Source organism: Thamnophis sirtalis, unplaced genomic scaffold (genome assembly GCF_051295495.1).
Source record: "Thamnophis sirtalis isolate CommonGarterSnake01/CBP01778 unplaced genomic scaffold, rThaSir2_p1.2 scaffold_3, whole genome shotgun sequence".
In the NCBI taxonomy this organism is placed as follows: domain Eukaryota; kingdom Metazoa; phylum Chordata; class Lepidosauria; order Squamata; family Natricidae; genus Thamnophis; species Thamnophis sirtalis.
In genome coordinates this window covers 50016578-50033626 of record NW_028261383.1, presented here as the reverse complement: position 1 = coordinate 50033626, position 17049 = coordinate 50016578, and the positions used below count along the sequence as shown (strand labels likewise).

The 17049-nt window shown below is 39.2% G+C and overlaps 1 protein-coding gene across 3 annotated transcripts in view; it reads right to left on the bottom strand.

The window, feature by feature from the left end:
- PPP4R2 (protein phosphatase 4 regulatory subunit 2) overlaps window positions 1-17049 on the bottom strand; it is a 29855-nt gene that overhangs the window by 9769 nt on the left and 3037 nt on the right. For 2 of the 3 annotated variants that reach the window (XM_087708887.1, XM_087708886.1), the window contains exons 3-5: window positions 8772-8942; window positions 4046-4139; window positions 2059-2096 (exon numbers count right to left, since the gene is read on the bottom strand). In XM_087708887.1, the coding sequence (XP_087565013.1) occupies window positions 2059-2096; window positions 4046-4139; window positions 8772-8942 (303 nt within the window). The remainder of the gene's footprint in view (window positions 1-2058; window positions 2097-4045; window positions 4140-8771; window positions 8943-17049) is intronic. The other variant, XM_087708888.1, reaches the window with a different exon arrangement.

The window sequence follows — 17049 nt, the reverse complement described above, 5'->3', positions numbered from 1 at the left end:
AGTTTCGCCTTCCCTTCCTGAAAATATTCTGTTAAAGACCATGGATATAGGTAGTCCTTGTTCAGTGACTGCCACATACAGCGACTGTTCAGAATTGCAATAGTGATGAAAAAGTAATTATGTGAGTAATCCTTGCATCTACAACCTTTGCAGGCCTGACATAAGACCACAAAGCACAGTCACAGTTTCATTCAGTGACTGCTTTGCTTAATGACAGAGTTGCCAATCCTGATTACAGTCACTAGAAAAAGACTGCCTATAAACTCTTTTCATTTGTTAGCTCACTACAAATTCCTTGTCAATTTACATTGAAACAAAGTATGTCTTATATCATACATAAGATTTTATACAGATAGCCATTGATTTGGGATCTCAATTGGGACAGGAAATCCCAGAAACACAACCAAAAGATAATCCATTTCATCCAGGACTCTTTTTCAGCATAGGTGAGAAAGAAGAGAAGATGTCTACCAAATAGATCGACAGCAATACTAAGGGTATGTTCTCTACTAGCCCCCTACCACACAACAACCAAAAATCTCACAGGGGCCTCCCATCATCCAAAATGTTACGTCTGAATTAAACCGCTCCTTCTCAGGGTGCCATGCTGTCGTGAGTCCTCAGCGACACATGCTGGACAATGCTGCTGTCTGGTGATCCATTGCTGCAGTCTACCTGCGAGAGCCCAGTTCTAGCCCACAGCAGCTCCTTTTCAACCAAACACATTGCTGCTGGCCACTGAAATACCAGTGTTGCTGCCAAGTGCAGCACCTCTGCCGCCGAGCAAGGTACAAATAATGTCTCCCAAACAAAACAGCTGTGTACCAGCTGTTGGAAACTGGCACACACCCAAGTCAGTCTCAACACAGCTCCTACTCTTGATAACACAATGGGAGACAAAGCAAGAACAGATGCCTAGCAAAGCTCTCTCCTTCCACAGCTAAGAGCCCAAGCTGTGCAGGTTTATAAGCAAATGTTGAGGGTTAAATCTCTTTCCATAAAAGTAGCCCAGTGCAGATCAGGCAGGCTGCAACATCTGCTGTCTCTGCAAACCACCTCTCTCATAAGTCCAATATTAAAAAAAAAAAAAAAAACCATCATCCGTACCCTAACACAAAAAACAATCACCCAAAAGCAAGCCCTATCGTTTGTAGCAGTGATGGCAAACTTTTTTGGGCTGCCGTGCCAAAAGCGGGTGGAGCACAGGGGGTGTCTGTGTGCCACATCCATAATGCGCACATGTGTGCAATCAGCGACCCTCCCCATGGTTTTTTCGCCTTCCCCAGGCTCCAGAGGCTTTTTAGGAGCCTGAGGAGGGCAAAAACAGCCCCCCCTTCCCCCGGAGGCCTCAGGAGTTTCCCTGAAGCCTCTAGGAGGGCAAAATACGGACCTATGGGGAACCCGGAAGTTTGGGAATGATGACTTCCAGTTTGTCCATAGAACCTATTTTCCACTTCCAGAGTCTTTTTTTCATTTCATCTTTTCAAACCTGAAGGCTCCGTAGGGCAAAAAACGGAACTACGGAAAAATCGGAAGTCCCAGTTTGCTCGTAGGGCTGTTTTTCACCCTCCGGAGCCTTCAGGGAAAGCTCTGAAGATCAAAAATCAGCCCAACGGACAAACCGGAAGTCACCAAGTGACTTCCGGTTTCTACGTTGGGCGTTTTTCACCCTCTGGAGCCTTCTGAAGGCTTTGGAGGACGAAAAATGGTCATATGAGCAAAACGGAAGTCCGTTTCCGAACTTCTGGTTTGCCCATAGGGCCTGTTTTTTACACTTTGGAGGCTTCAGGTAAGCATCCAGAGGGCAAAAAACAGCCTCAAAAGACAATGGTTCCGCGTGCCTCAGGTTCGCCATCATGGGCTTATACAGTATGCCAACCATTAAAAAGGCTTATTCTATTTCCTAATAAATAAAACTGACCCCAAACTACCTGTTAACAGGAAATTTTCTATGCTGCTCCCCTCAAACTCAAGCATACCCCCGATAACAAATGCATTGCAATCTCGACAATGAGCAGTCTCAACTTTTAAAATAAAGGTAATGAAGGTCATACTCACTCTGAAGAAGGATACACACAGCTGACAACCATAACGTTCTGTAAAATAGTGGGGGGGGGGGAGAAAACATCAAGACTCATGGAAAAAGTAAAAGCAAATTTTACAAGTCAACAATGCATCTTGTTTGGTTGGCCCTTATTAACATCTGATTCACCAGCTTCTCAAGCTCCTTGTCTATATCATAAGACATAGATAAACCTGTCTCCTAGACTTACGCAATATTACCTACTGATTCCCAGTCAATATGAACCTTATCTCTGGCATGGCATTGTCCTCCTCTGAGAAACCATTTTTTTGTGTAGTGGTTAAGACATGAGGTAGAAAACCCGAAACCAGTGATTCTAGTCTAGGCATGAAACCAGCTGGGTGGCCTGGGCCAGTCATTCGTTATGAACCGAAAAGAAGAAGGCAATAGAAAATCACTTCTGAAAAATCTTTACCAAGAAAACTGCCAGGTCCAGGCAGGGGTCAACACTAACTCGAAGACATGCACATACACATTTGTCTTCCTCCACTTATTTTCAGACTTCTTTTTCAGCCTGCCTACTCTTTCCTTGATAAGTGGGATGGGGTAGTATGACCATTCTCACACTTTGTGACCTTTTAGACTGGCTTTAGGAATTAGGGGTGGGCAGCACAGTATTGCAGTGGTCCTCCTCCTTCCTTCAGTCAGTTTGAGTCTAGGTTGATTGAGGAAGGAGGAAAGATCCAGGTGGTGAGGTTGGGGGAGATCCAGCCTATGGCCCTACTGTGTAAGGTACTGCCCTAGCAATGCCATGGACATCCTATCTCACTGCCTGGAGGCTGTAATGGTCTGGTTGAGTTTTAGTGGCCTTCGACTCAATCCAAGCAAGACAAAGTAACTTTGGGTATTTAGGGCTCCAGATGACCTGAGTTAGTATGGATGTGGTGGCCCCAGATCAACCTTGTATACAATATGGGGGTCCTCATGAACTCATGGCTTCTGTTAGACTACCAGATGGAAGTCATAGCCAGAAGGGTGTTCGTACAGCTTAGGGTTGTACATACCAGTTGCACCCATACCAGAATCGGCTTTGCTCACACTCAGTCTTCTCCTTGTGACTTCTTGCCTGGACTATTATAATGCAGTCTACGTGGGGCTACCACTGAAGAGCATTTGGAAAGTTCAACTGGTACTGAATGCAGTTGCATAGGTATTGTATCGGGTATTCAACACATGTAGCATCACTGTTGCGTGAGCTGCACCTAGAAGTATGCTTCTAGGTGCAATTCAGGATGCTGGTTATTTCCTTTAAAGCCCTTCACGACTTGAGGGCCAGGTTATCTAAAGGCCATCTTCTCCAAATTGCTTCTACTAGTTCTGTCAGGCAGGTTGGACATGTTGCATGCAGGTCCTGTTAGCCGGTGAAACCACGAGACATGACTTCTCTGCTGTAGGCTCTGCCCTCTGGAATATTATCCCTTCAGATATCAGGATGACCCTGACTCTGTTGACTGTTCCACAAAGCCATAAAGACTTGGTTATGTGTCAGGGCCTGGTCCCCTAAATATATTCAGAGTCCCCTTTTCTGATTGCATTAACATCCATAAAAACCTTTTAACTTGGTGCCATATATTTATTTTACATCATTTTAATACTTTTTGTTTATGATATACACCACTCTTGTTGACATGGACAGCTATAGAGATCAATCAATGAATAAATAAAATCATGCCAGATCAATCAATCTCTCATAGTACTGTGTACATGGGAATGGTTGGCATCAGTAAATGTGTTTCATCAAAGAGTCAAATAAATGCAAATTAAAATACAATAAATATAAACTCATTAAGCAACAACTGAAGACAATGTTGAAATATAATTGAAGTAGAATTGCTGTTTATACTATTTAGCAATTCTAAAAATTAATTTAAAAAACAAAATCCTGTTAATTCTGCTAAAAGATTAAACAAATTTAAAAAGCTACAATTTTAGTTCAAGAACAAGAATAATTCACTATTTTACCTTTTCTACTCCTCTGAGAAATTTGTCTATTCCCGTGTAATTCCGCCTAGGATCTGTTAGCAGCTCACAAAGTCGCTGAATGGTAAATGGGATACTGAAACAAATTGAAACAAGCTAATTTTCACTTTGAATGCATATTGAATGAGAGAATGAATAAATGTGTTCAGGTGGTACATTTTTAAATCTATAACCATACATTTTCACTTGTTCATTTACTACCTCTAAAACTATATTACATTAAGCAAAAAGTAGATGGAGCTGCAAGATCACAGAAATATGTACTTGCCTCCAAAGTGTACTGTGATAGCTAAAGAGTCCCCACACATTCACTTAATTATTATCATCCATTGTATAGTACAAAAAATTAATAAGGGGTGGACCAAGTGAAGAATCTCTTGCTTTTAGATATTCAGATATGTGTGCTGAGACATACACTCTATTATAAAGGTTTCTGAATTCCTTCATAGGAAGCGATACAAACTTACTCATTGAAAATATGCTTTCTACAATACAATATAAAATAACTGCTTCTTTTCAAATGTAAATGAATCCTCGTCTACTTAAAAATTAGTACATCAACTATACTATGTTTTCCCCCCAAATAAGACAGGGTCTTATTTTCTTTTGCCCCATGAAATATGGCCTTGGGCTTATTATAGGGAGAGGGCTTAATGTTTTGGGGTTGCCGGGCAGCTGCTTCCTTGCGAACTGGCTCCTGAAGAGCCGGGCACAGCCTCAGAGGCGAAGCAGCCATGAGGTGACCACGCTCACGAGCAACCGCCCAGCAAACCCCCTCTCCAGCTGGGCAGAGCGCCATTCACTGACCTAGGGGGTATCCCTAAGGTGCCAAGGTACGTGGCGCTCTGCCCACTCCCCAGCTCCCGCGGCTTGGCACATTCGGGATACCCCCTAGGTCAGTGCATGGAGCTCTGCCCGGCTGAAGAGGGAGGTTGTGCGAGTGCTTGTTCCGTCCACAGCAAGCATGCCTCCCAGCCTCACCATGCCCTGGCCTAGCTCTCCCTGCAGGGCCAGGGCACCGCTGCTGCTGCTGCGCTCCGAACATAAGTTCTTCTCCGGCTTCCAAACTCCAAAACTCGGCTCCCGAGTCTTCCAGCAGCGGCCGCTCTAGGGAGAGCACTCTATGGTTGTGGGCTGGCTGCCGGACAGAGAGTCTTCCAGCAGCCAGCGCACAACCATAGAGCGCACTCCTAGAGTGGCCGCTGCTGGAAGACTTGGCAGCCAAGTTTTGGAGTTTGGAAGACGGAGAAGATTTTTTTTCAGTGTGTGCGGAAAAGTATAATGTTTGAGCGGCACATTTTCATGCCTGAGCACCTGAATTTTTTTTTAGCCATAATTGCCATCAGAGCAGATGTTGGGGAGGGGGGCAAGGAGGAAAAGGGTCTCCTCCCTTTTCCTCAGATCCCCAGGATGGAAGGGAAGGAAGGGGGAGGGAAAGGAAAGGAAATGGGAAAGAAGGAAAGGAAAAAGGAAAGGAAATGGGAAAGAAGAAAAGGAAAGAAGAAAGGAAAGGAAATGAAAAAGAAGGAAAGGGAAAGGAAAGGAAAGGAGAAAGGAAGGGAGAAGAGAAAGGAAAGGAAATGGAAAAGAAGGAAAGGAAAAGAGAAAGGAAAAGAGAAATAAAAGGAAAAAGAAAAGGAAAGAAAGATAGAAGAAGGACAGAAAGGGAAAGGAAAGAGTGGAATGGATTGGTACTGCTCAAAAATCAAGTCTCAAGATCCCGTGGACTGCTTTGGCTCAGGCAGTCCAACTCCACTCTGCTTCCCTCTTTCCGCAAAGCGAAGGGATCGCAGAAAGACTGCCGAGCCCAGAACGGGGCTTCAGACGACGCAATGCCTGAGAAACCCCGGATGTGCAGAGAAACGCAGGCTACAATCAGCGAATCAATTTTCCCAAGATCCAACGAAGCCCCAGAGGACCAATGGGAATTCTCCCTTCTGCAGCGTCATTGGTCTCCGGGCAAAGTCTTTCTTGATTTCACCCATCACCAGATGGAGGAGAGCATTTGGTGCAGAGAAGGGAGGGAGGGGGATATTTTCAGTCATATTTTAAGACATTAAAAAACACTGCGCGGCAGTTTAAAACTTCTGTGCGGTGTTTTCTTTTTACGTATGCGGCCGCGCAGCTTAGAGGAAACATTGATGCTCGGAGCGCGGCAGCAGTGGCGCCCTAGCCCTGCAGGGAGAGGCGCTCATGCAACCCCCCCCTCTCCAGCCGGGCAGAGCTCCATGCATTGACCTAGAGGGTATCCCGAATGTGCCAAGCTGTGGTAGCTGGGGGGCGGGCAGAGCGCCACATGGCTTGGCGCCTTAGGGATACCCCCTAGGTCAATGAATGGCGCTCTGCCCAGCTGGAGAGGGGGTTTGCCAGGCAGCTGCTTGTGAGCATGGTCACCTCATGGCTGCTTCGCACCTGAGGCTGTGCCTGGCTCTTCGGTAGCCTGCTTGCAAGGGAACAGCCGCCCGGCAACTCCCCCCTCCGGCCAGGCAGAACACCACTCCCCAACCTAGCGTTATCATGAAGGCATCAAGCAACGTGAGCGCCTTTCCCCCCGGCTTGGAGCCTTTGGGATACCGCTAGGTCGATGAATGGGGCTCTGCCTGGCCAGATGGGGGTGGTTGTCCAGGGGGATTGTTTTCGGGGTTGGGCTTATATTTTTGCTCATGCGAAAAATGTGGCAAGGTGTTAGTTTTCGGAAAGGTCGTATTTTCGGGGAAACATGGTAGCTATTTTCAGTGAATGATTAATATACTAATAATAGAGCAGAGTAGGCAGTTTGATGACTCGAAAGCATCATGATAGGTTGCATACTGCAAATGTCAGAACTATGTGAGTTTAAATGTTGATTAAACAAAAATAACTTTCCATTTTAAACAGCCTCCTTATTCATACTCTTGTTCAGTTCAGCAGAACAAAATTCTTTATAGTGTTTCAGTGCTTAAAACATCTTCACCAAGTGTCAATTGTTCATAAATATAAACTTTATCCCTGCCAAATAATATAACAGACAAATTCTGCTCTCTGGAAGAGAAACTATAATTATGTTACATACATACATACATATAATTTCTATACAGATTAATTCCTCACATGTTCTGAATTAACAGAAGTAGTTCCTGTGTTATAATCATTCATTGATTGGAAGAGATTCTGATTCTGCAAACTATTAGGGAATTAAAAAGTCAAAGTTTTATTCTGATAAGAATAAAGCTTTGGTTTCTTAAATTAATTTCCTAATAAATCTTTCTCAAGAACCCACTTTGGAAATTCATTACAACAGTAGTTCTCAACCTTTTCTTCACCACAGACCCACTTTCAATATCTTTTGTGGCCATGGACCAGGGGTGTCAAACTGGCAGCCCACAAGCCGGATGCATCACACACAGGCCACGCCTACCCCAGCTCCGTGAATGGGGAAAATGTCGTGAAATGTCACGTGATGGCAACGTGACACAGTGAGCTTTACACCCGTGTCATGGACCATCAAGACTTAACTCAAGATTTAAAGCGCAACATTTCTTCCAAGCCTTCACGGACCACCTGTGACATTGCAGCCCCCCTCCGCAGGGGTCCGTAGACCACAGATTGAAAACCACTGCATCATAATATTTCCCTTGCTGCAGTTCCACAATTAAATTACTCATTATTCCAATTGCAATTTTAAACAGGATTAGAGTATACATTTTAAGTATGATTTCAAATAATGCAAAACATCCTGTCTGATTTAAAAAGCAGCTTGCAAAATTAACCACAAGCAAATAGTCAATTCTTGTATCAAAGAAATTTAGAAATTAAAAAAAAAATCTCCCTTCTTATCTGAACTCCCCCATTTTGGTTTTTCCTTGTTGCTCCTTTTTTAAAATTCTTTTTTGTCTTTTCTTTTTTGTATATATTTTTTGAAATTTAAATAATTTGGGGAAAAAAATAATCAACGAAACAAGATGTACAATCTGAAATAATTAACATAGGCCAATGTTATGCCATCCACATAATGTATCTACCCTATTTCCCCCAAAATAAGACCTCCCCAGATAATAAGTCCAATTGGACTTTTGAGCACATACGCTAAAATAAGTTGTCCCCAAAAATATTGCAACACACAGCAGCCAAGAGGTGACCACGCTCACCACTTCCTGCACCTCAAAAATAATACCTCCCCAAAAATAAGGCCAAGTGGTTATTTTGGGGGGGGGGGTTTCAAAAGAAAATAAGTTCCCGTCTTATTTTTGGAGAAAGACGGGTATGTAAATCTTAAAGAATTTTGTTAAAAAATAATTAGTGTTTGAAACAAAAGAAAAGAAAATCACAATGAAAACTATTAATGGGCATGCCATTAATCTATTCCACAGCTTGGAGAAAAGCCAAGTTTTTAAAGAACAACTAAAAGGTTTCAAGATCTGATCTACAATATTATATCTGATATAAATAGAAGCTTAAAATAACTGTAGATACATGTCCACTAGAATTTGGAGTACAATAGCCTCATGTATAATCTGAGCTAAGAGAAAAGAAACAAGGGAATTTCATAGAAGAGCACAATTCAAAATGTTTGCATTAAGAGTTAGAACTTTGCCAACAAACATTTATTTACACCCATTATTCAGACATGACAGAAAAATCAATACAGTATGACGATCAGAACAGAATCCTGAATTTGATGACAAATCAAGCGTCTAAATAACAAAGTTACTGATATAATTCTGCCTACCCATTAAAGCCAGTAACTATTTTCAGAATCCGTTCTTTCATCTCCTCAAAGGGAATATATTCCACATTAGGGTTAGGAGGGCCTCTTGGCTCAGGAGCAGAAGTTCTGAAGTCATCCATCACTTTCTCCAATTTGAAAATAAAATATCCCTTGAATTGAGACCACTGAATCCTAAAAAAAAAAAGAAATATACAATACGTACTTAACATTAAAAATAAAGTGTTAAGCATATATTATATTAAAACAGTAAAGCAAGTTTAGCATTTTCAATTTTTTGGGAAAGCCGGAAAAAAACTGAGTAAATGCAAAATATGCTGTTCTTTAAAACCAAAGTGAGTAGTCCTTGACCTATGACCATTTGTTTGGTTACCATTCAAAAGTATGACGGCCCTGAATTGGTGGTTATGACTGGTAGTCAAGCATTCTGGCTGTCAAGCACTTCTGTAGCCATGTGATCAAAATCTGAGCACTTGTTAAGTAGTTTGTACGTATAAACAACTGCAATACCCCATGATCATCATTTGAAGCCTTCCCTACTGGCTTTCTCAGAAAATGAATGGGAAAGCAGGGAAGGTTGTAAGTTACTGGGTTTAATAATTATATATTTCCAGATGTAAAGAGTAAAGTTCTACATTTAGGCAAGAAAAACGAAATGCACAGGTACAGTATAGGTGGTATCTTGCTCAATAGTAGTAACTGTGAGAGAGATCTTGGAGTCCTAGTGGACAACCATTTAAATATGAGCCAGCAGTGTGCAGCAGCTGCCAAAAAAGCCAACATAGGTCTAGGCTACATAAACAGAGGGATAGAATCAAGATCACGTGAAGTGTTAATACCACTTTATAATGCCTTGGTAAGGCCACACTTGGAACACTGCATTGTTTTGGTCGCCATGATGTAGAAAAGATGTGGAGACTCTAGAAAGAGTACAGAGAAGAGCAACAAAGATGATTAGGGGACTAAAGGCTAAAACATATGAAGAACGGTTGTAGGAACTGGATATATCTAATTTAATGAAAAGAAGAACTAGGGGAGACATGATAGCAGTGTTCCAATATCTCAGGGGCTGCCACAAAGAAGAGGGAGTCAAACTATTATCCAAGGCACCTGAGGGTAGGACAAGCAGCAATGGGTGGAAACTAATCAAGGAGAGAAGCAACTTAGAATTGAGGAGAAATGTCCTGACAGTTAGAAAAATTAATCAGTGGAACAGCTTGCCTCCAGAGGTTGTGAATGCCCCAACACTGGAAGTCTTTAAGAAGATGTTGGATAGCCATTTGTCTGAAATGGTATAGGGTTGGACTAGAAGACCTCCAAGGTCCCTTACAACTCTGCTATTGTATTGTATTGTAACATTTGATTAAGGATTTAGATTGTTTTAATGTTAATAATCAATTTTGTAAATATCCAGCCTTAATAATGTCAACAGAAATCAGTGAGGTATATTTTAAGTAAATTTTACATTAAAATCTAACCCTTTGGTAGTTTGGAGAGAGCAATGGTTTAGTTGTTTCATTAACAAGATTCATTTTAGAGATTATTTAGTTCAGAGGAATGTTGAGGAACTACCAAGAAACAGAAAGAAAGGGTATTATAGCTGTTACATAAGTGTATTTCATAAAACAAATGGAACATTCAACCAGTCGTACTACTAACCTATGACCTGGCTCCTTAGAAACAAATTTAATACACATAATCAGACAGAGAGATTGCATTGTTGAAAGGCACCAACACTTTTTAAGAGCTTTATCACATACTAACAGCTATGAACTGTGTTAAGAAGGATGTCTATTGTCCTTTGATGGAGCAAATGATTAAACTCCTTTCTGCCTTAAGCTATGTAAGGAGAGCAAAATACAGGCCACCAGAAGTTCTTAAGTTACAAGTTCCAACATTCTTCACTACTGGTGTCTTGGATTGGCTAAAGCTAATCGGAAGTTACAGTTCAACAACATCCAGACTACACCTCACTTCTCTCCTCTCCCCTTTTACCAATTCTCAGAAATTGCCTGGACAAGTCTGCAGTTTTCTTGGCAAGGTTTTCAGAAGTAGTTTACTATTGCCTCTTTCCTAGGGCTGAGAGAAAATGATTGGTTCAAAGACACCCACTTGGCTTTGTGCCCAAGGCAGAACAGAACTCATGATTCCCCAGTTTTCTAGCCTGATGCTTTAACCACTACACTAAAATGACATCACCTACACATGCCCTAAACAGCTATAAACCCTATAAAATTGAAAAACGGAACAGATCCTTTTTGTTACTTGCATAATGTCTCGTTTTGTAAGTAAAAGACAACAATACAATGGCTGCCCATCAGTACTTCCTCTCCCCTTCCAATTTTCCTTACCCATGCTTTGCCTTTTTGATAACCAAGCCTGTTGAGAAATGCAAGGAGACAAACTTGAGCCAAGTGCACATACAATGTTTCCAATCCTAATTGTAAAAAGATGCCTGGCTCTTTAAAACTAAGAGAATAAAAGAGTTAGAAGGGATCTTGGAGGTCTTCTACTCCAACCTCCTGCTCAAACCAGGAAACTATATACCACTTTTATCTAGAACAGGGGTGTCAAACTCACGGCCCACAGGCTGGATGAGTCACATGCTGGACACACCCACCCCCAGCTTAGCAAAGGGGGGGAAAGTCCTGATACACTATGTGACGCCACCAGGACCGTGAGTTTGACATTCCTGATCTAAAAGATAGACATGGCTTTCTAACCTCTCCAAAGTTTGAAAAAATATCTAATTATATCTCTTGGTATTTGACATTCATGCTTGGTTAAAAAACTGGCAACATTTGTACTTATTTGTTTTTATGTAAACATTTAAAATGATTCTCTTTGGGATATTCAGCAGCCCAACAAATGATACTATACTCTAGAGTGTGTCCATGTTTGTATCTAATATTGAAAAAAGCTCAGAGAGCAAAACTAAACTACAAGGAAAAAAACCCTGAATAATCTGCAGAAAGTTTGTAAGACAGACAACAAAAATAGCAACTGGTCTCAACATACGTGGCCATGTTAAAGTCACAGTTGCAAATCCACACAGGATAAAAAGTTAACAAAAAACTATTAGCAGACTTCACCATCTAATAGATTTTACCAGTTTCAGTAATTTGATTGCAAAACTATTTTTCTTGTGGCTATTTTCACAAAAACTTGATTCTGCCTATTGATGTTTTTATTCTTTGTGTTACCATGGCTTCATCACAACAGTGTTGCAACAAGACTCTCAAAGGAATGTACAGAATACAGTACAGTCGTTTCTTTAGCAACTGGGGGTTTTATTCATACAAGATCAGATAGCTGTATAGCAAATTTATTTCTCAAAGGTACCTCTAAGTTACTCATATTACTCATACAGAATATTAAAGTTCAGTATTCTTAGAATGAGCAATGTACCTCTACCGGTGCTTAGGTAAGTGATTAAAAAATAAAAGTTAAAAGAAAGGATATTGATGTCTTCTGCCAAGTTGATTCTCAACATAAATTGCACAATTTAAAACAAAATATCTATTCACCTTTCCCCAATTAGATATTCATGTGTCACAGGAAGTGCTACTTTCGTACAACCTGTATTTTTCAGCCTAATTTGATTCAGATGAAATTGCATAATTACAATCTTGGTAAAAATGAAATAATTTGCATTAATAATTTAACTTCCTTGGTGAAATACAGCAGAAAAAAAATATACCATTTAGTTTTATCTTTGGTTTACATTCTAACCAAGAGAAGAAATTACCTATATTTTCTTAAAACAATTTCTTACTGAACTCACAGGGCTTATCACTTGGTTAATGAGTGCTAGATTGCATATCCAGGAAATTATTTACTGTTATCAATATATCTTTAATCTAAAGAAAGAGTGGCTCAGTGCATAGCAACTTGGATCTAGGAAACCTCAATTTACTGGGTCCCTGAAAAGTTTTAAAAGTTACACTTCCGTCTCATTTGTATGTATGACACTGTAACAAGTTTGCAACTTTTAAAAAGCGAGAAAGGATGTCACATACTAATAAAACAACCTTATACAAGGAGATTTTTATTATGTATAGTTCATTAATTGATTCAGGGATAAGCTATCAATGAGTACTGTTGATGAGTAAGCAAAAATATGTATTCACATATGTAAATTTATGAGATGGTATCATGTACACTCAGTAGACTCAGCTGCCTCAACATACAAGCAACTGTTTAATCAGAATTCCCGATCTAGAGCTACATGGTCAATACATGTCAGAAATGGAATTAATCCAAGACTGCAATGTGATTGATGAAATCAAATATACAACCCTATCTTAATCTCCTAATGTACTAATAAAGCTAAGTGGTGAATAGCCCAATACAGAAGATTTATCACAAACAAATTTAACTGAAGAGACTTCCCATTCATTTTAGTAAAAGCTTTACACAGACACACATCCAAAAAAAAACCCATGAGGGGAATCTATTAAAGAAAAGAATTGTGCCTCAGCAAAGACTTCCTTTAACTATTTTTCAGGCAAACATAGGATATATTTAAAATTGTACATTATCTTCTTCTAACCCATTTATATCTAATGCCTTTATATTATTTAACCAACTTTACAAGCTAACCCAACAAGTTATCTAGTTTAGTGATCATTCTGAACTAAGAGTTATATGAAGGAAGAAATTAGACTTTCTCTTGGATGCTCACCCAAGTTCAAATGTTAAAACAAAAATCTAACTTTATCCTTAGTTACAGGTTATATAAGCCGTGGTGGCAGTGGTTGGAATGCAATATTGTGGGCTAATTCTGCCAACTGTTGGCAGTTCGATTCTCACCAGTTCAAGGTTGTCTCAGCCTCCCATCTTTCCGAAATCGGTAAAATGAGGACCCAGATGGTTAGGGGCAATATGCCGACTCTGTAAATTGCTTAGAGATGGCTATAAAGCACTGTGAAGTGGTATATAAGTCTAAGTGCTATTGCTGCAGGTAGTCCTTATGTTACAATGGCAATTGGGACAGGAATTTGTTACAAATTGATGTGATCATGAAATGCTATATCACATAATTGCATCACTTAGCAATGACAATCTCAGTTGCCTGGCAGTCTCAGTTGCTGCCATTACCTCAGGACTATATGGGTCATTAAGTGAGGGCATCATATGATTGTGACTTGGGAATAGGCTGGAGTTCAGAAAAGCAGACTAACACACAAAAGTTACCAAGATGGAGAGGGGAAGCTGAAGGTAGACATAAGAAAATGTAGTAGGGATGGGAATAACGTGTGACTTCCTGTTGGCTTCTCCATTGACTTTGCTTGTAGGAAGCTGGCAGGGAAAGTTGCAAATGGTGATCACATGACCATAAGACACTGCAACAATCTTAATTGTGAACTGGTTGTCAAGCATTTGAATCACGATCATGTGACTGGTGGGAAAGTGAATGGATGCTGTCACAGCCGTTAACTATCTGTAAACAAAGTATTTCTTCAATGCTTTCTTTCAATTGTGATTAAACCCCAGGGTGTGCAGGTCCAAACTGTACCTAAAAACTGGCATACGGAGCAGGAAAGAAACAGTGTGATCAAAGAAGCAACTATTTCTAAATTACAATGTAATTAGCTCACAAGTAATATGTTTTAAAATTGATATTAATCGGTTTAAAAGTTATTGCTTATCCTGCTTATTGCAAGCTTGGTCACTAAACATACTTGGCAAAGAACGAAGTGTTCTATAAAGTACACAATTCTCTATTAAATCTGAGTTAACAGAGAAGAACCAATCTTGCAATTACAGCATCCACTGTTCTAGGACACAATGCATCAATACATATTTGCTCTTGGTCTGCATTAAATGGAGTAAATCAATAGAGACTATTTTTCGTTCAAAACTGGTTAAAGTAACTTTCAGAATACTGGTTAAATTGCTGAATGATAATACATATAATGCCTGGCACGGTATTTTAATTGAACAGATCAAACTTTAATTGCCATCAGTAACCACTGCAAGTATTATATTGGAAAGCCAAATTTCATTAAAGGAAATTTCTGTTCTGAAAAAACCCACTAAATAAATGCGTTATCAAAAAGACATCACTCCTATTTTAGAACTAGAAATCAAGCTGGAATATAGGTGCTGACTACGGAAATGAAAAATAAAAAACAAATATAAGAAAAAGAAGAATGATAAATGATTGGCTAAAATAATGGGATGGCTATTAATCTGTTTATTATTAATTCTGTTACATCTATTTTCTTTCAATACAACACAAATTATGTGAACTATTTTTTCATGCAGGTTAAAAAGATTTTATTTGCATCATCTTAACTGCATAGCAGAATCTACTAATAAACATCACTTGTGGCTCCATTTCATTACAATCTTTAAGTCATTCAATCTTTAATGTGTGTACCACTCTAAGATAATTGAAAGTAGTTCTCAACTTATGACCATAATTGAGCGTGACAATTACGGTCATAAAGCATGTCACGTGATCGGACCAATTTTTGCAGTGGTTGTGAATTAAAGGCAGCAGTTGTAAAGTAAATACCACAGTTCTTAAACAAACCCATTGTTCACTAGGATTTTTGCTGAAAATTAGAAGTGAATGTTGGCTCCCTACAAAGCCATCATAAATAGCAATCACATGATTGTTGGGTGGACTTTTGCCAAGCCCCCAAAATTGGTCATGTGACTATTGGGAGGATGACACTGGAACTTTGAAACTAGTCCTAAGTATCTTCTGAGGGGAACTGCTGTAATTTCAAATGGTCACTAAGTGACAAGTCGTAAATCAAGGATTACCTGCATATTGGTTTTATTTACCTTTCAGCCAGAATATTACTGAGGTCTATAACAAGATTGGGAATTTTCATCACTTTTGAGAAAGGAATATACTTTATTTTTAAAACTATATTAAGCCTTCTTCAGGAATATACTAGAATTTTCATGTATCTCATCTGAGGTTCTTTTAGTTTATTATGAATTGATATTTTAATAGTATAATATATTTTCAAATAAATATCCTTTCTGAAACTTGTCTGAATATGTTTAGAACTGTCCCCCAAACCAACACATTCTATAGGTAATAGTACATTACTATTACTGTTGAAATACTAAATTCATAAACCTTTTATGTAAAACGCTAACGGCCTTTATGAATAACTCTCAAAGTCTGCTCAATTTAGAAAACAAATAAGAATAATTTTCAACTTAAATTATTAGTCAGCTTACTGTGTATTTCAGAGTGATATACAATAAAAGCAATCATATTTCCCAACTGATTAACCTAAGAAACAAATAAAAGGGACTGTAGGTTTTCAGGCTCCTACTGTGAATGCATACCAATTTATCAACTAAAAATTCCACAACATATTCCAGATGTCTTTTCAAATTAACAGATAATTATGTATCTTAAGCCAAAGAATTCCTGAACAGATATCTAGTCCAATAAAATTGAAAGTCGAGTCCTAATGTATTTGAGATTACATGTGAAATCTTTTGCAGATAGTATTTTTCCAGAGTTTCCTATATAAAGAGCTAGTTTTTTTAAAGTAGTATTTTAGTTTTATCCTTAACGACTTCATGTTGTTTATGGAAGTTTTTATGTACAGTGCCATGCAATACAACCATAGAACAGTAGCAGAAAGTGGTACACAATCCAGACACACTTTTCAATTTACTAAGACAATGCACTAATGAGTCAAATTTTGTTAACCCTGCTAAAATTCTACAATGTGATGTAAGTTTCTTATAAATTGTCTTTACAGATAAAGGGATTCTGGTTAAATAACATACAGAATAGTTTATCTGTTAGCCAAATAATTAGATAAATTTTAAATTAAACAGTTCAGCAACAAGCCTTTTAATTTTCCATAGTAAAATAATTATTTCCTCTGATATTTAGAGTAAAACAAAGACATTCTGAAGTTGGGTTACTGACCAAAATGTATCAAACCATTTTCAAACAAGAAATCATCCAGATATTTCCACCCTTGAACATTGTTGCTAAAAGTACAGTGGCACCGTGGCAACTGCTTTAAAACTCATTGAATTTGGTACTCAACACATTTCGATGCAAAAAAAATTGTTCAGATATTTACCATTTGTTTGGTACTTGACATACAAGATAGATCTGGTTGGTGTTGACTGCTTTGTGACTCACTACATTATTCCTTATGGGGAATTTTGTTTAATATTTGTTTGTTTTTGATACTCACTGCACCTCCCAAAACCAATTGATGATGAATACCAAGGTACCACTGTACATGCTACCAGAACTACATAGCAAGAGAGCAAACGCATTTTA